The 18,115-nt window shown below is 44.7% G+C and overlaps 1 protein-coding gene across 1 annotated transcript in view; it reads right to left on the minus strand.

Annotated features, from left to right (window-relative positions):
* Window positions 1-18,115, minus strand: part of prex2 (phosphatidylinositol-3,4,5-trisphosphate-dependent Rac exchange factor 2) — a 104,132-nt gene that overhangs the window by 41,976 nt on the left and 44,041 nt on the right. Inside the window, exons 14-25 of the mRNA XM_061238332.1 lie at window positions 15,563-15,638; window positions 14,897-14,969; window positions 13,549-13,691; window positions 13,108-13,200; window positions 11,185-11,333; window positions 10,577-10,662; window positions 8,861-8,997; window positions 7,981-8,098; window positions 7,256-7,440; window positions 5,149-5,310; window positions 2,762-2,984; window positions 1,709-1,916 (exon numbers count right to left, since the gene is read on the minus strand). Of these exons, the coding sequence (XP_061094316.1) occupies window positions 1,709-1,916; window positions 2,762-2,984; window positions 5,149-5,310; window positions 7,256-7,440; window positions 7,981-8,098; window positions 8,861-8,997; window positions 10,577-10,662; window positions 11,185-11,333; window positions 13,108-13,200; window positions 13,549-13,691; window positions 14,897-14,969; window positions 15,563-15,638 (1,653 nt within the window). The remainder of the gene's footprint in view (window positions 1-1,708; window positions 1,917-2,761; window positions 2,985-5,148; window positions 5,311-7,255; window positions 7,441-7,980; window positions 8,099-8,860; window positions 8,998-10,576; window positions 10,663-11,184; window positions 11,334-13,107; window positions 13,201-13,548; window positions 13,692-14,896; window positions 14,970-15,562; window positions 15,639-18,115) is intronic.

Here is an 18,115-nt window from a genome sequence, read left to right on the forward strand (position 1 = left end):
CCACAAATTCAAGATCCACACGTTCTCGTTCCACTGACACCAAGCTATGTAGCTGTCCATGTGAATTTGCAATCACCATGGGTGTATCGCTGAATAATTTACCATGCCAAATTGCAGTCAGCTTGGTTTATTGAGGCCTCTGGAATAAGCTTTAAGGATGTTAAAAAGAGATTCGGCTGAAGAAACACACAGCTCGGCGTGTGCCTATATTCATATTCAATGCTTTGCACAAATTCACACAACTGAAGGTCACCATGTGTCTTTCAGAAACTAATCCTATAGGCTGAGACAATGTGACAGCGCTCTGATGTACTACATCTATCTGCTGAGCGAAAAAATACACTAAAGAGAGTTAAGCTGGCGGCACACAAAAACAAAACCATTTTCAGCTCAACTGCTGGGAACCTATTCTACAGAAATGCTATAAATTCCAGAAATTATGTAACAGCCCCATACATTTTTAATTCTGCCTGCCAGTGCACATCAGCAGTAGCAGGTAAGAGGAAAGAAACAGTTTCCCTCAGTGATGTTCCTCTCTGACAGCGAGGGCCGGACCCTGAGTGGAGGCTTACATTCGCCACCGCGCATGGCGGCCCTGCAAGTCGCCAAAGCTGAAAAGCCGCCATCGCCGGGCTTTCAACGCATCCCGCATCGTTTCCATCGAGCTTAACGAGCCGACTGCAGCCAAAAACGAGAGACGTTTTTGAAGCAAGGGCAGGACATTGCACACTCAACTCATAGCCAATGTGGCACATTTCCCTTTTTTTAGTCAAAATGCACTTTTCATTCCCACACCAAAATCTCCTGCTAAGACAATGAAAAACTGTCAGTAAAGTTGAAGAAAATCTCTGATTGTCAACATTTCAAAAGCTAGTCATACATTTTGAATAACATTCAGTTAGGAATGTTAATTTATGTACAGGATACATGTTGTAGCACTAATACTGTAATATATAAGAACTGCATTGTATGCAATTCAACTGCAACAGCTGATCGCAGTTGCTAGCTTTTCACCAGAGAGAAATTCGACTTCAAAAATAATCAATATTAAAACAAATGGGACCATCAATGTACAGTAGGACAATAAATTATGAATTATTGATTCATTACTTCACCAGCACCTTCAAGGATAGATGCGTTTTATAATGAGTTAACAAAACAGCCAGATTCAAAATGGTGTCTGGAGCAAGGACAGGGCCAGACATGATTAAGATAATGAACCTCATCGAGCAATTTGATTACCGCCAATAATTACAAAGCCATCCTTTCCCCGGATTCAGATTAAACAAGCCATTATGATAATATTTCAACATTGGGGGCTCCACTAAGACATTATTTAAATGAGTAATGAGAATTGAGAATGAGAATGACCGACTGTCCAAGAACGGCCAGCTGAAAATTTCATTGAATGTTATTTTGTCAGTTAGGGCTCCAGTCTAATTCTTAAGACCTTCTCAAGCACACTTGGGATTTCCCCCAAGATTTTTATGATCTATGTGAGAACTGCTGATCATCTACAGTAGGATAATTTTTATAGCTTAAAACTTGTATTTAAAAACAGAATCTTGGAGTAAAGACCTCTCTACCAAATGGATCAAAAAAGAAGCAAGGGAACATCACAGCCATTCCAAAGTGTTTTCAGTTGTGGGCTGTTTCCAATATCACGACGGCACGTGTAAATCTTGACCATCTGAGGGGAGTAACTCACTCGTGGATCTGAGCAGCGTAGCACTCCATCTCCTTGACCACGGTGGTCAGCTTGCTGAGGAGCTTCTGGTAGGCGTCCAGGGTGAGCAGGTCATCTTCCCGCAGCAGGAAGCGCAGTCCGTGGCCCTCCGTCCTGCCCAGGCTGTGGCCAGATGGAGCCGCCATGCTGGTGATGGTGTGCTGGACATACACCATCGGGTTCAACTTGCCTGGAAAACACACAAAGAGCCCCGGCACAGATTTTATTAGTAACATGCAATACTGTAACTCGCCAGATGGACCTGCCATCGAAGTTCACACTTTTACTGAAGCATCAACACCTCACCTCTTGGACACAGGCACTGATGCACATAACAGGTCCGCCTAGCTACTCACACTGTCTTAATGGCATGTTAACACCTCATCTGTTGGCCACATGAATTTGAGGAGAGAACATCATAGAGTCTCTGTGAAGCCACTCCGGTGTAATGACATATCAATACCTCATCTCTTGAGGTCATATGCACTACAGTACAGAACAGGTCTGTTTATGTGATAACCACTCACACTGTTTCAATGGCATCTCACGGTCTCACCTCTTTGTCATATGTAGTCTGTTACATATCCAGTTTGTCTGCATATTAGTCACTCCAACTGCCCTAATGACGTATCAATATCTACCCTCCAGGTCACATTCATTACAATAAAAAATTGGACTTGTTATAGGCACTCAAGCGGCCTTAATGACAAATCAATACCTCAGTTCTTGGTCACAACATGACCAAGCTACATATTATTTTTACAACATAATCCGTCTGTCTACGGCAGCCGTAACCAACCCTGTTCCCGGAGATCTACCGTCCTGTAGGTTTTCACTCTACCCCTAACAAAGCATACCTCATTTAATAGTCAAAGATCACTGATTAGCGCCTAATTATTAGAATCAGGTGTGCCAAATTAGGTTTGAAATGAAAAGGATACCACCCTCAAGGATGGTAGATTTCCAGGAATAGGGTTGGCTACCCCTGGTCTACGAGACGTGTTAGCCGTACAATGCAACATGACAAATCCTCACCCTGCTCTGCGTTCCTGCCACCCTTCTCCAGGGTGGAGTTCTTCCTGTTGTCCAGCTGAACACCAAAAGCGCTTCCCAGTGAGGTTGTGGTTTTGGGGTAGGACACCTCCATCACGTTGATGTGGCAGTTGGTGGGGCAGAAGTCGCTGCTGTGGAGTGGGGACACCTTGGTCTTGGCCTGCTTGAATGTGGGCCAGGCCCTGTTCTTCAGCACTCGAGAGAACTGTGGGCAGAAGCAGGTGATGGTTCAGGCTGCATGTCTGGCCTTCCTTACCACAAGTTCAAGAAATAACACTTTATTGCAGTGACTTCATTCCTGGTCCAGGAGGGCAACAGGATCTGCTGGTTCTTACTTTTGGCTTAATTACAGCAACCAATCAGACCCAAGAAACAAGGGGAGGTGAGTTAATTGGACAATTAGAGCAGTCAATTACATGGTTAAGTGCCGAGTAACAGCAAAAAGCAGCAGACCATGTGACCAGGCCAGGACCTGGAAGATCACTGCTTTATTGTGTCAAAAGACCTGTCACTGGCGTATGTTACTCTACCATTTTATATATAGATAGTACACATTTATACATTTTCTCTGCACCAAAAAATGATCATTTTCTTAATGGAAAATTATTGTAAAAGGGCAAAACCGATTGAATTACCATGAATGTTTATTGCCTGCAGGTGGCACATAGCAGAAATACTCATTACACAATATTTTTAAATTGTGCAGAAACAATCTCCCTATTGTTTGCCATGGTTATTATTTCTCTGGATTATTGGGTCGTACACACACATTTCAGTGAAAGCAATACAGAGCTATGTCACAAATCATTTCTTTTGGGAAGGAAAACGCATGTCGTCACATCACACAGTTTCAAGTATGAGAAAGCAGCCTTCTTTTTCGACTGTGTGATGCCTATTCTCAGCTCCTTAAGCAGACGTGTGCTATGCTGGTATCACTATGTTGGTGACTTTTCTCCCTGGTATTGCTGACAAGAAATACTCAACATCCATCATGCAGCCCCATTGATGCAGAGCCAGTGCATTTCACTGTATAACAGCCAAAGGCCTGAACAAAGCCATACTTACTATTCACAGCACTTTACATGTGCATGAAGCTGTCTCTGAAACTGTAAATTTACAAGCTCCATTTCACAGTACTTAAAAACAAACAGAATATAAATGCGTGCAGAGTTTTACAGGCATGTGTTTCCAATATCAAACCTCAAGCCTCTTTTGAAAATGTGAAATACTACAGAACACTTTTCTGTGCACTTGTAAAAATGTAATTAAGTGGGTTTATTGGAACTGGGCCAGTTCAGCACTGCAGGATTCACTTCATGTTATCCAAGGTTGAGAGTCCTGGAAATAATCTAAAAACCAATAGAAATATAAACTGTATGGTGCTCAGAAATAGTATTCCCAAAGGTAAAGCCTCATAACATTCAGCAAGTCAAATATCTCTTCTAGATGGCAACACCTAGATATGATTTGTTTCACTCACTGTGGGCATTACACCACACACACACAAAACAAGAAACTGTAATAAGACAAAATAATATGTTTCTATCATATGAAGTTGGACAGCATAACACATGGCTTTCACAGGTTCTTCATCTATCCCATAGTTTATGTGGGACCGAACAGGGCGCATGGTCCACAGATGGTCCCCATGTTAAATTTTCTTGGAAATCCAAGCTTCCCCACATTCCGGACTGTCCCAGAGGCACCGAAGGGCCTCACCCTCAGGGCCCTTTCACGATCCCCCAGGACGCCCCACGGAATGCAAGAGGGAAATTACACAACAGGACTGGATGAACAGAGCCATTCTTATCCGGTGACACGTCTGGTAATTAATCCAGCTTTGAGTCAGATGTTGAGTCAAAGCATGCACACAAAAAATAAATAAAAATAAATAAGAGGTGTGTCTTCCAGAAATATTTTCCTTTTCATAACCAAATAAAGTCTGCTGAGAAAAACACACAACTTCGTTCTGCAAAACTGCTTTCCTTGCAGTTGTGGTAAGAATGTGCACTGTGGATGACACCCCAGCTGTTTAAAAACAGACTGGGGATAGTTCTGTGAAATAAAATGAAAACCTAAAATTTAGTTTTCTAAAATAAAGGAAGAATGCAGTTCAACTGAATATGCCCTTCGGCAGGTCCCATGGGGTGTTCAGAATACTTTTGCAGTACGTACAGTAAGCATAATTTAAAAATAATTATTCTGGTGAGATCCTTCATTTTGCAGTAAGACTAACATTCATGCTGTATATTTAAACCTGAGAACAAACAACAGTAACCTTCCCCACAGACAGTACAGCCCCCTAATAAAGCCTAAATGACAGGAATGCGAAAGCAGGGCGTGTGTACTGATGGAACGCTCCAGTGTACCTTCCTGTAGTTGGTGATGCGACGGTTGATGTGCTCCAGCCTCTCTCCGCACATGGCGGTGAATTTGGCCTGCAGGTCCTCGGGGATGACGTCAGTGCTGGAGCTCAATCTGGCACACGTCTGCACAAGCTGGTCGTCATTCCTCGCCAGCGCTTCCAGGACCTGGAGAAAAGAGTGGACACACTCCCTTACTCCCACCCTTCAAAATGACTGAGATGGTGGGTTTAAGCAAATGCTACGGCTTCATTTCCATCCACCAAGGAACAGGTACTAGAGACACAAGCTACACGATGCAAGTACCTTAACATGTGTAAGTTAAACTGCCCATGGAGGAACAGTCTTTCAAACAGCTTTTGGAGGCACATTTTCCAAGTGGAATCCAGAAAGTGTTGCATCTGAAGTATTACATCCACAACAAGTAAATTGCTTTCGCCAGGCTGAGGTTCGAAACCAAGGCATCCAAACAAATGCACAAACTTCACTTTATGTCTATCACAGAGCAACCACAGGAGCCTTTAAAAGGTGTTGCTCTCAGTCTGACTGATTGATTAAACTGCACAGCAGGCTTTTCAGCATGATGTGAATCAACATCACCCATCCAGACTGTGCTGTCTGGAGCCACTGCACAGCAAAGAGACTGAGCTCAGAAATGTGCAGAAAATAGCCTGGGTGTCATGTGATAAGCCTCACAAGGAGAAACTATGAAGAGAAGGAAATTAAAGAGCAAGGTGAGGCAAGACAACAACCCACCAGAAATACAGATACATGCAAGATCTGAAAGGAAACAGCTGCACGTTTGGGATGTTTGCATTAGTGCAGAAATTGTTTTTCATTTTGAGCCCTTACAAGAAAGGACTTTCATCGTAGGAAAAGGACATAGCTTCATAATGCACAACTAATTGAAAAAAAATAAAAAGCCATAGCTACATATTCTTTTTCATATTTTATGTTTTGAATAAACATATTCGAAAAATAAACAACAATGTACAGGTGTGTTTTCTAACCTTTCTTACCATTCACATAATTCTGAACTACATGAGGTCAATATTCATCTAGCTTTGTATACATATTGGACATGGACATAATCCTAAGTTAGGTACACAAACAAAATTATTTAAGTACACAATTCACATCCACGTAACAGATCTAGATTTAGTTTTTAACTTAACATAAAGTGAGAGCAGTAATGAAAACAGATCAAAAAATCAATTAGATAAATTCTACCGGTCAAAAACAGAAAACATAGCCCTTTATCTTCATGAAATGTCTCTCGCTGCACAATAGATCAGGGAAGCTGTTACCCCAGGTTATACTAAAGAGACTGATAAGATCACACAGCTCCCATCGATATTAGCCACAATCAAACCCTCTATTTCAACAGCAGGCAAGCCATGTTCTATCATCATAGCAAGCAGTGGTTGTCCCCCTCAGTATCAGCTAAACACTTGATTGAGATTGATCTTTTCCCAAGCATTTACCAAGAATGCCTGCTTTCAAAAAAGCACCTACACTTTATTGACTGTTTACATTGCATGGAAGTGTGAGCCAAAACCAACCCACTTCATTGTTGTCCATGCTCAATGCAGTTATGTTTTTTAAAAGTCTGGTGGGCTAATCCATGCATCTCAAATGTATAATCGAGTAAAACTCAGGCTTTGTTACCGATATGCAAGCATCCCTGAAAACCTGGCCCTTAGCCAGACAAATAACAGGAAACCTGTCTCTTCTTGAGGATACAGTACTAGTAGAACACAATCAATAGTTCTGTCCCCATGTTTTCAAGAGACTGCAAATTGTTACAGTGACAGGTGACAAATTTGTCTTGGGGCCAAGGTCTCACTGCTCACCAGTGTAGCTAGTAAATAAAAATATGACTTTATATTTTGTCCTTTCAAGATCCTTCCTGAGACAGAGGCAGTGTGCCTGACCCAATTTCAAAATTAAATTGAAATTGGAAACAACATTAATATTTCTAAGTCCCTCAGCATCTTCTTTCTGTGGGTCAGAAGGTATGCGATTCCTTGTCACCATGAACTGTTTTAGCTGTAACAGCACACATGACATCATAACTCCTTTGGACCATTCCATTTGCCCGCAGGCAAATTACCTTGGCTGTCAGACTGAAGAAGCTTTTGGGCTCAACCATCTTCTCCAGAACATGGCACTTAATCCCAGCTGTACTGTCATACTCGTACACCACGCCATACTCCAGGTGGACATTATCCACAGTCAGGCTCACGTGGTCCTTCTTCCCGTCTATGATGGCGATGGTGTTAAACTTGTCCATGACCTCTGGAACAGACCAAAGACCACAAGTGGTTGAGGTTGTCCTTACCTGAGTGGCATACTGTAAGACCCGACACACTTCATTCATCTCCTGTGGTATACAGTCTTCTTATTATAAAATAACTGTTGGAGACAGTACAATAACCTGTGCTCCATAGAAATTTAGCAAAGGGAAGCAATATGCTGTGCCTGTGTGAAGATGCAAGATGAACTGTAATGTGAGCTTGTGTCAGAAGCAGTTTGTTTTGTGGCGGCTTGCCATTTTCATGGATGAGCCAATCTCAGTGCATTAAGCTTACCTGCTCAATAGAGCTGATGACCTGATAAGCCAATAATACCACAGAAAGGAAATTCACAATAAAACAAAATAACAATTTCAATTTTTCTTGGTCCATAAATTAATAAAAATGGAAGACAAGCAGACCAAAGCATGAAAAAATACTGAAAATGTTGACAAGAGGCAATCAGGCCTCTTCCCGAGCAGTTGCCTCAGGTGTTTTTTGGGGATAAGAGGCGATACTGTGACAGCATATGTCCCAGCTGTACCTTCCACTTTGCACTCGAAACCGTCTCCGTTCTCCTCCACAGAAGGTTTCCGGTTGGCTTTCTGGTGGTCTTCCTGAGCGCTCTCGCTATTGTTGTACACCCACTTTATAGAGTCTTGCTGAAATTAAATGAGGATAAATAAAGGATTACTGCAAAGCTGCTTTACTGTGAACATGAGCTGCATTCAAAGAGATGAAAATGAAAAGAACAATCACATTTTTTAATTAAAACTGCTTCGAAGAACTTCTCATTTTAAACAGATTTTTCATATTGCAACAGAGAAGTGCACACATTGAGTTAGAAATGTAGAGCATGCTGTTCCAGTACATAGGCAGAGTTTGGCAATATAACAAGGATGAGAACAGGCCCCAGCTCCAACAACTAGACCCCACGCCAAAGGCTGCTTCCACCCTGTATGCGTTCCACACTAGAGTGACGCTGCTCTCTCAGGGCCACCGGAGGTCCCCCTCCCCTGTCCTGCCCCCTCCCTGCCCCTTCCTGGCCACACTCTACCCCCAGACCTCCCTGCCAGGATGGCCCGCCACACTCTGCACCGCGGCCGACCGCAGACCCACCCAACAGCAGGGTGTGCCTCCCCACCCAGGCCCTGATGGGAAGCAGAGCCCCAGCACTGAGCCCTGCAGCCTGCTATTACTGCACAGCCCAGCCTGGGTCTGGCACCTCCACCAATCACCGCCATTACACTGCCACTGGCAAAGCACAGTCCTCACCACCGCTCACCCTCCATCTCACCTCCTAAAGAGGCACACCACCAGAGGAGCTAAGCTGCTATTATCACCTCGTAGCAGCCCCATCTCTCATGCCCCCGTGCCCTCACCCGGAGCCCCTGCTACCGTGCTCACGTCGCCATCGGCCTCACCTGCGTGGGCCGGCGGTATTTCCGACACGCCGTGACATGGGCGATGACACTGGCGTGGCTCTCCTTGCTGACGTTTATCCCGTTGACCTTGATAATGCACTGTCCTGGGTGGAGTCCAGCAATGGCCGCCACTGTGCCTGTGGGAAGCAAAGAGGCGTGATGTCGCTGTTTGCTTAACATTACAGCCATTTCCTAGAATCCAGAAGAAGGGGGGAAATGAGGGGGAATATAAAAAGGAAAACACATATGTTTTCCCAACAGCTGAAAATGGCACATCGTGCACTAATGGACTACTCAGTACCCAGTGTTACAGTTATTCCTTTCAACAGATGTGGTCAAAATGCCACTATACACAGTGAATCAAGCACAACAACCACGTAAATACACACATGCGGCTCTTGTGTTTTGGCGAACAGAGTCTGGTGGGAATTACCACTACAGATAACACAAAACGAGGCATTTCAAGGAACTCATTTTTCAGTCCGTTCTACGGGAACGTAAAAACAAACACGGTTATTTTGGAAGCTGTTTATCTGGCAGAGGCTTTCGGCTGCTATCAGGCATGGGACTTAGACCGAGGAGCTCTTCAAGGTTTCCAGCTATCTGGAGGAAGTGGCCTTAGAGACTAAATAACACCCGTTTTGTTTTCAATACCTTTTAAATACACATACACAATATGCTGGGATGAATAATCCTTAGAAAGAAAGCTACTGTAACACTACGTGTCCGCATACGGCGAGTTCTTCATGAGGCTTAATCACATTTCACAGTGCTGAATGTGGCAAAGCCTTCATGCAACACAACCTTTCATAATTTGCGCTAGGAACAGCCTCTGAATTCCACTGCACAATACACTAACTCTGAAAGCAGCTGCAGCGTTTCCACCCTCAGAAAGCCTGATGGAATGCACCCCTCCAGCTGAATCCTACAGCAGCACTGTCAAAACATGGAACATGGTTGTGTGGGACACATTCTGTTCAGGCAAAATTCTGGAGAAGCCACTGACACTCGCAATAAAGCTGGCGAAACCCAGTCCAGGACAGGCCCAAAGCCTGAAAATAATACATAAATAAAAGCAGAGGGTTGTGAGAAACTGAGGGCTTAATCCAATTCCAAAAAAATGTTATAGCACTGCCAAAGTCAGGCAATATCAGCGAGATGAAGTGCCTTCTGTTGGCGGGGAGATGAAAGAGCGAGCTTGTGTCCTGAGATCTTCTCTGCCGAAATGCTATGGAACCCCCCCCCATCCCCAACCCCCACTGGGTGCATGGCTTCTGGTGCCTTCTGGTGCCTTGCAGTGAACCAAACCCCCACCCCCATACACACAATAACAGACAGCACTTCAAAAGCACCACTGCGGTCCTCTTTCAGGGGAATCACAAGAAGTATTGAAGAGATGAGCATGTACCTTACCCTATTGTCTGTATTGGAAAATATATGACTTTTTTATGGGAAAATCTATTTTCAAGAAGGAGTGTGCATTATATTACAGCCCTGGAACATCAGACTCCCTGGATGCTAGAGTTTTTAACAGCCAGGGAGCCAGAGAGAAACAGTGACACAGAGACACAGGGTCATGTACAGGTGCCAGGCCTCCCACCGCACCTACAGGCACAGCTGCAGCACAGCTGTCCCACACTGACCTGGTCCTGGCAGAGAGAGGGAGGGGGGGGGTTGAGTGGATTAGGAAGCTTCACACCAATCCAGGGTCCTTACCTCTGCCAACCGCGTGGACCACAGACGGGCCAAACCCTCTGATCTGGAAGCCCAGGCCATCTGCCGAGTCGGGAATTTTCACTGTCCTGGAGCAGTGATGGAGTGAGTCGGGAGAGACATACAGACAAAAGACCAAAGCTCTCCGTTACACCGATATCTTCAGACAGGACTATTTCTGTAAGCACCAACTACAGGGACCACACCAACAACCCCCAAAAGTCCTTGTTGATGTTTTCTTGACACGGGAATGGAAACAGTTCACAGTGAGTGGGTCTAATCCATCTGGACAAAACCAGTCAGAAGCAGGCTGTTTACTTTCAGCATCCTGTCTGAGCATGAGGGGTACGCTTATAAAGTAAGCACTGGAATTCCAAATTGAAAAGTAAATCTCAGTTTGCAACGCTTGGAATGTGCTAAAATGCACTGGTGGGATATACCGTATCCCCAAGAACAGGATAAACCATATTTTACTGATATTGTAATGGGAGGGGTCTGTGAGGAATATAATCGCATGTGGTATATAAGTAAATCAGCCAGGTCAATGGATATAACACGAACATACGCAGGTGCACGCACACACACACACACACACACACACTCAGACTCACTCTCGGGGCTTGGTGCTGACCAGGACCCTGAGCGGCCCCCCGCTGTTGAAGCACTGCCTGAGGAAACACTCCACTTCCTGGAAGGGCCTGAGGAAGAGCAGGTCCCCGTTGATGGCAAACAGTTTCCTGCCCACCTCCAAACCAGCCATCTGCAGACAGAGAGCACAGCAAGAAGGTGACGAACAGCATCGCCGTAGCACAGAGTCAGCATACATCTGGAGGCAAAGATAATGATTCAGTCCCTCCTCCAAAGAGGATTTCGCCCTTCAGAGTGAATGAATATAAACTGAATCATGCAGGGTATAGTTGGCCTTAACGTTTTTATCAGTATTACTCTCTTATACCCTACAGAATTTTCTGAAGATGCCCTGCATGGCCCAGAATATCAAATATCAAAGCCCACTGTATTGCCACACAAAAGTCATGTTGCATCCAGCTCCCATTGTAATTATCCTTTCATACCTTTGGTGAATTCAGGATATGTGGCAATTGGCTTGTGCAGGATGGAAAGTCAACAGGGGGCCACTAAGAGAAACTTTTGCCGAACATTTTTATTAAAGTGCCAAAAACTGGACCAAAACAAATAATAACTAATAATACTAATAATGTGTGAAATGAATGATGAAAACATAGGGCATTCAATCTACAAATGTTTCTCTTCTGGGCTTGTGAGGGGGCTTGATATATAGTAGGTTTTCTCCCCACTGACCATACCATTACTACCACAAAGCACAAGAAAATACACAAACACCACAGATCTTATTACAAATACAGAACATCACAATAACATTAAATGTTGAAACCAGTTTCCAACATGAACTACACTTCCAACAATCCATTTCAGCGCTCTCCTTTGCACACAGCCAGACAGACGCAGTGTGTATGGCTGAACTGCATGCTGGAGAACAGGGCTGGATAAGGAGGACCTTATCTGTTTCTGGATTTCATGCCAAGTGCTGTTATTTAACTAGCCCAATCATTTGATAAGTGCTCACATAAAATGTCCCTTCACATCAAATATTTATTGAATTCAGTTCTGCACGCTGTATACATGAAGTGAATAAGTCACACAATATTATCGGAATGAAACTGAGATAACGGACCTTTTGAGGACCTTCAGTTTCAGTTGAGTCCTCTGTGCATCCATAATGGATTACCAGGTTTAGACTGTCTCATTTCTGGCTGGAAGGCTTCTCAACCTGACTTTGCTTTTGATAGAATAACCACTACGGTAGAGAAATGTGATATTCATCTAATGTGACCATTCTCTCTGTCTCAAATATGTACCATTCCAGATGGAAATTGACTGCACTATGATTTTAGTAAGTATTTAGGTGAAAGAACAAAGGTCAAACTGAAGTTCAAGAGAGCTCACTAACTACACCCATAGAAGATTCAAGATGAGGCAAATATAATAACTCATGTGAGCATACGGTACCATCTTCAGGACAGCATTTTTCTGAAGGTAATATTCCTGATTCTTGTTTCAAACTTTTAAAAAAGCAGAGTGCATATATTTTATCATATATCATATATAAGTGCAGTCGCTACCCATTCCCCCGGGATCTCTTTGGTTCTCTTTGGATCTCTTCAGCAGCTATGGGCAGTCACTGTCCCGGGGGCGTTGCCAATGCCGAAAGGCCTGATCCGAGGCCCAGCTGTTCCCCAGTCGTGTGCCTGTGTCCAAACTTCCTTCTGATGTTATGAACACGGACGCACAAAGATACCCTTTACATAGACAGACTCCGTGTCTGAGGCGTGACAGCAAACAGAGACACACGGAGACCAGGGTAAACAGAGCCCAACAGCAGGGCTCCACGTGCCTTCCTGTGTACACTCAGCACGTCCAGCAACAGATGGCACGCTTAGCATCTGACTCTGTTTAACACATGAAAAACAAGCAGGAGGGTGCGTTTACTTTACCTCGGCGTACGACCCTTTCTCCACAGACTTGATGATGGGGACCCGGTTGCGGTCTTCGAGAGTAAAGCCGTAGCCCCCAACGCTCGGTCTAATCTGTGGCAGAAACGGAGAGTGAGCACGGAAACAGCGCAATACATTGCAGTCCCACAGAATGTGAGTATACAGCTTCATGCAAAAACTGCTCTCTGCACCGCAGAGAACAAACAGAGATGCCTCAAAGTGTCATGCTGCACTTTTCTAGGGACTTGCTATTAATCTGTATTTCATCTGCAAGGGGTTTGCCTGAGACAGTATCAGTCTGAAAGACTGAAGTTAATGGAAGCCATTACTAAGGTGTGTGATGCAAATATATAAAGCTATAGAAAAGTGACTGAATGACAATGCCAGGAGCATTAGAGTCTGGCCCATTGTGAGCAGGTAGCCAGGCAGAGGGTCTCTCACCAGCAGGGTCTTAGCGATGACGTTCTCCACTATCTTGAGATCATGCTTCATGGGCTTGTGCTTGGTGTTTGATCCCTCCATCTCCTCATCAGCAAAGAAGCGGAACAATAGAGGCTCGTCCTTGAATTCGCTCTTTTCCAGCACTGCGAACAGAGGGTTTTAGAAGCCATTAATCCCCTCTGAAGGGCACTTTTCAAGCTGTGCCGTTTGTGTTGAGCAGAACCCTTGCAGCAGACCGCTTCACCTTGGTCTTCTGTGCTGGCCACTCACTGGTATTCTAAATGGTTCTCTTCTCGTATTTTATTGTTGAATTCTCAAGGTCTGTTTGAACGAACTTCACCACATGAAACATTCTACTTTGAAATCACAATTAAGATCTTTAAATAATAATAAAATATATGATATGAGCAATTTAATAACTTACTTGGGTTCCAAGGATGCGGGGAATGAAAGGCTGGAATTTGCCAGTGGAAGATTAAAGCGAGAGTGACATAGAGGTTGTTTTTTGCCATGTTCAGAGCGCTAGGCAATAAGAGGGGTCTTGCTACCATGGGAGCCCCGCCATTTGCATGGAAAGCGGGAGCTCAGAAAAGGACCTGGACAGGATTTAAATCCGTCTCCAGGGCAACAAAGACAAGAACCGAGCCCCTCCACTTTGAAGTAACCCCCACCCCCACCTCACCCAAAAAACTAGTTTCTACAAATGAGTCTTCATTTTAAATTGAGAGATCAGATATAACTTGGCAACTTTCTGCAACCACAAAACCAAGAATAAATGATCAGTATGGGTACAGAAATTACATCTTGAGAATTGAAAATGAAAGTGTAGTCATTATGGTTATAATGCTTTATGCATTTCTCGTGGATTTGCTGTGGACCAAACTAAACTGTGGGCTCTTTGGAACACTGACTTCATGTATAATGAGATATGTGGTATGGCTCAGACATGTATGATGTGAACTTTGGCAGCAGTGGTCAAGACTCTGTAAAGTGCCTGGAACTCCACAAACAAACTATTTGGTAACTATGACAACTGACCATTCTCACTTGGGACAGACAAACATCTATTCATTTGCCAATGCCAAGCAGCCACGACTCAATCACATGCTCACAGTACTGTATGTTAATAAACAGAACACCAGAATCTCATTTTACTGACAGTTATATTTGACATGATGGTAGTTATTACAGTCTACATTTTTGTGAGCCAATCTCTAATCACTGATGGCAAATCAAAATATGAGCCATGGGAAATGAAAAGCTGAGGCAATGGTCTTTTGAACCAAGTGACAACACTCACTGTTGCACAGGGACTTTCAATTAATACGAGTTAGTGAATCAGTCATACCATGGTGCATGAATCCATTGTCACAGAGTTCGACCCCCAAGATCAGGGCCTCCTCTCTTGTCCTGCAATCGCCCTGAAAGAAGGCACACATCAGGTGTAAAGAGAGAAGCAGCCATAGGCCTCAACACTGCAGTCACACCCATGCTTTTTCCCCTGCTCCAAAGAGCCTAAACTTGACTACAACAAACCACAAATAGGGGCGCAGTTCCAAGCCAATAGAATGATGAGGTCTGAGCGATTCTGCAACATGTCCAGGCCACTGCCTGAGAAGCTGTAGAGCACTGCATTCAGCGCTGTAGTACAAGCCTTCGTCCGTTTTCACCACTAGCGACTAGCATTACATGTCTATTAATTGTTCATCTCAGGCTTCAGTCAAGCACAGTAAAAATCTGAAGGCAAATTAAAGTTCTCCTCTGCTGTGCTTTTCATTGTGAAACGCAGTGAAATACAGTATCACGGCTGGCTTGCAATCTATCGTTTCAGCCACATTTCCTCTGCCGCATATTTCAAGTGCCCGGCCTGTTTAGAAAACAGTGAGATCCCTCTTCCTTTCTTTCATCCTCTCCCATTTCCTGGGTAGAAAATGTGCTTTCAATATCCATGCACGCGAACAAACAAGGCGGTAAAACAAAAACAAAAGATGGCGGTATCAACTTCGAATCTTACCTGTGCGATGAGCCAGTCTATCAACTTGTTCGCCATCACCACAGATTTGTAAGTTCTGAGATGGTAGTCTTTATCCCTGAGTAGACAGCAGAAAAGAAATGACTTGAGGATATGACGAGCTTCAGCCGCATTGAACTTGAGCTGGAGATGCGGCAGGATGACCTTTGACCCCTGGCCATTATCTTAGGCCATTATCTTAGCAACATGAATACACCCAGCGGAACCCCAGTCTTGAGGAGCCTTTCCTGGCAGGATGGACATAAATCACAGTGATGCTAAAAGACAGAAGTAGGCCACCTTGGAGCAGTCCCCTCAGTGTTTTTACCATAGTGCATATACCTGCTTCAGTATAGATGGTATAGTACTGTTTGATTCAGCGATTGGTGATTCTAGATAGCTTAAATCCCATTACTTAAAGGGATAATTAAAGGACATGTGATGTTTCAAAAAGGGTTTCCACATTCTTCCCAAATACCTATGAGTCACAAATCCCTACAAAACAATGCTCAAACTGCAAACATAAATCCTCAGATGTTGCGACATACTGTCTGCACATGACATTGTTTCAATTAATTAAAAATAGAATCAGTTACAGAGTGGTAGTATTTTTTGATGATAAATGTACCGGCCTGAGTTTTTTCCAGTAGCATATGCTGAGTATGTGGACAGCAAAGCCCGGTCTTTATCTGGCTTTACCAGTCAGCCTCTGTGTCCCTGTGCTCTGCTGCTCCCGCCTCCTCGCTGCTTATGCCAGAGCCCTGGAATTTACTACGTGATGGAGCAGTCATTTTCCCATGAAGGCAGGGTCTCCTGTGGGACACCCATACCGCCCGGGAACAGCGGAAAGCCCAGGGCTGCATCAGCCCACACTCTGACAACCCTCCAACCCCGGCCACCACACGCAGTGTCTGAGACCTTCAGTGCGTGCCCCCGTTAATGACCATACGCCTCCTGATCTGCCCATCGGGAACTGTGAAGTTTTTATACTCACTTTTATACCACACCTTTACATCCAAATTACATGTCAGGGATATAATTTTTAAAGTAAATAAACAGGTAAGTACTTGGATGGAGATGGGTATGGGGTCTTAGACAGGCTGATGATGGGCTGAAGTTTTTCCCAAGTCCTGTGCAATGCAGTGCCTCGTGGGCCTGAAAAGCTTGCTGTTATCGCTGCCTATCACAAGGCACTTGTGGCCGGACCCCAGAGGCTGTCAGAGTGAAAAATGAGGGGTAAGGAGAAGCCCACCAGGCGGCCATCTGCCTGGCAGAAGCACCACGCGGGCTGCAGCACAGGTGACCGAAGGTCAAAGCCGAGCCGCAGCTCGATTGTTGCCTGCAAAATCACAAATTACTGCAGGGTTTTAGCCCAGATGGTCTCTCCCTCTCCCTCTCTCTCCCTCTCTCCCCCTCTCTCCCCCTCTCTCTCTCTCTCTCTCTCTCTCTCTCACACACACTCTCTCACGGAAATCTCCGCCACCCATATACAATTAAACAGATACAGTTCCCACCTTTTGGCTGAAGTAAACAATGTTACGCAACAGGCCTTTTTGGGATGGTAAGGTATGAGCTGTGGGATCAAGTGAAGTAGGATTTATGGGTTTTCTCATGGGGAAGGCAGGGGCGTTTCCACCCCCACCCCCCTTCCCTACTACCAGGAAATTCCACCCAATTAGACTGCAGTCGGCAGCTTCAATTAGCAAAATGTCACTCCTCAAGCCAGAGCCTCATTGTGCTGAGCTCAAAGGCACCGTAAGCACCCCCTGAGAACATGGGACCACTTTCACACACTCTCACAGACACACACAAACACAGGGGGGCGGTGATTTGGTCCTAACTACACTATGGCTGGCCGAACCTCACTGGCTCTCAGACAAGCCACCCCTCTCCCCTCAACACCAAGGCTGCAGGAGGCAAGAGCTGAAGGGAAATGTTGTTTTTAAGTGTGCCGTGTTTAAACTTATCTGCAGGCTGTTTGTTGAGAAACAGCAGTACGGTGTTTACTTACGGACCCTGTGATCTGAATCTGCTAATCTCAGTTACATTCATGTTAAGTGAGAGAACTGCTCCAAGCAATTTTGCTGAATGCCAACACGGTCGATGTTCAAAAGTGGCCCCCTGCCATAGCCCATTTCCAGTGCAGCGTGCTTTTAACAGAAACAATGGCATTACTAGAAACATACCGCGAGCAGCCAACCAACTCTCTCAAGAAAACATGCACTCCATAAACACTGCTTACATTTTGCTTAACGGGAGGACTTTAATTTAGTGTGGCCAAACCTGTTGCCAGATTCACTGAAATACACCTGCTTTGCATTTCCACTTTGGACACATTTGCTGCCATACTGCATTTCTCCCAGAGCCAAGCTGTTTAACCATAATGCATCAGTGTTCTCAGGCCTCTGGAAACCCAAGTAGCATGTTTGGAGCCGAAGAGCTCCTTAATGACCCCGGTGCCTGTGGCCCGATGTACAAGCCCAGAGAAATGAGGCCCAGACCCTGTGCCCAAGAACACACTGAGCTGCCAGCAAATGCCCTTTCCCTGCTTAAACT

This window comes from Conger conger, chromosome 4, assembly GCF_963514075.1.
Source record: "Conger conger chromosome 4, fConCon1.1, whole genome shotgun sequence".
NCBI lineage: Eukaryota > Metazoa > Chordata > Actinopteri > Anguilliformes > Congridae > Conger > Conger conger.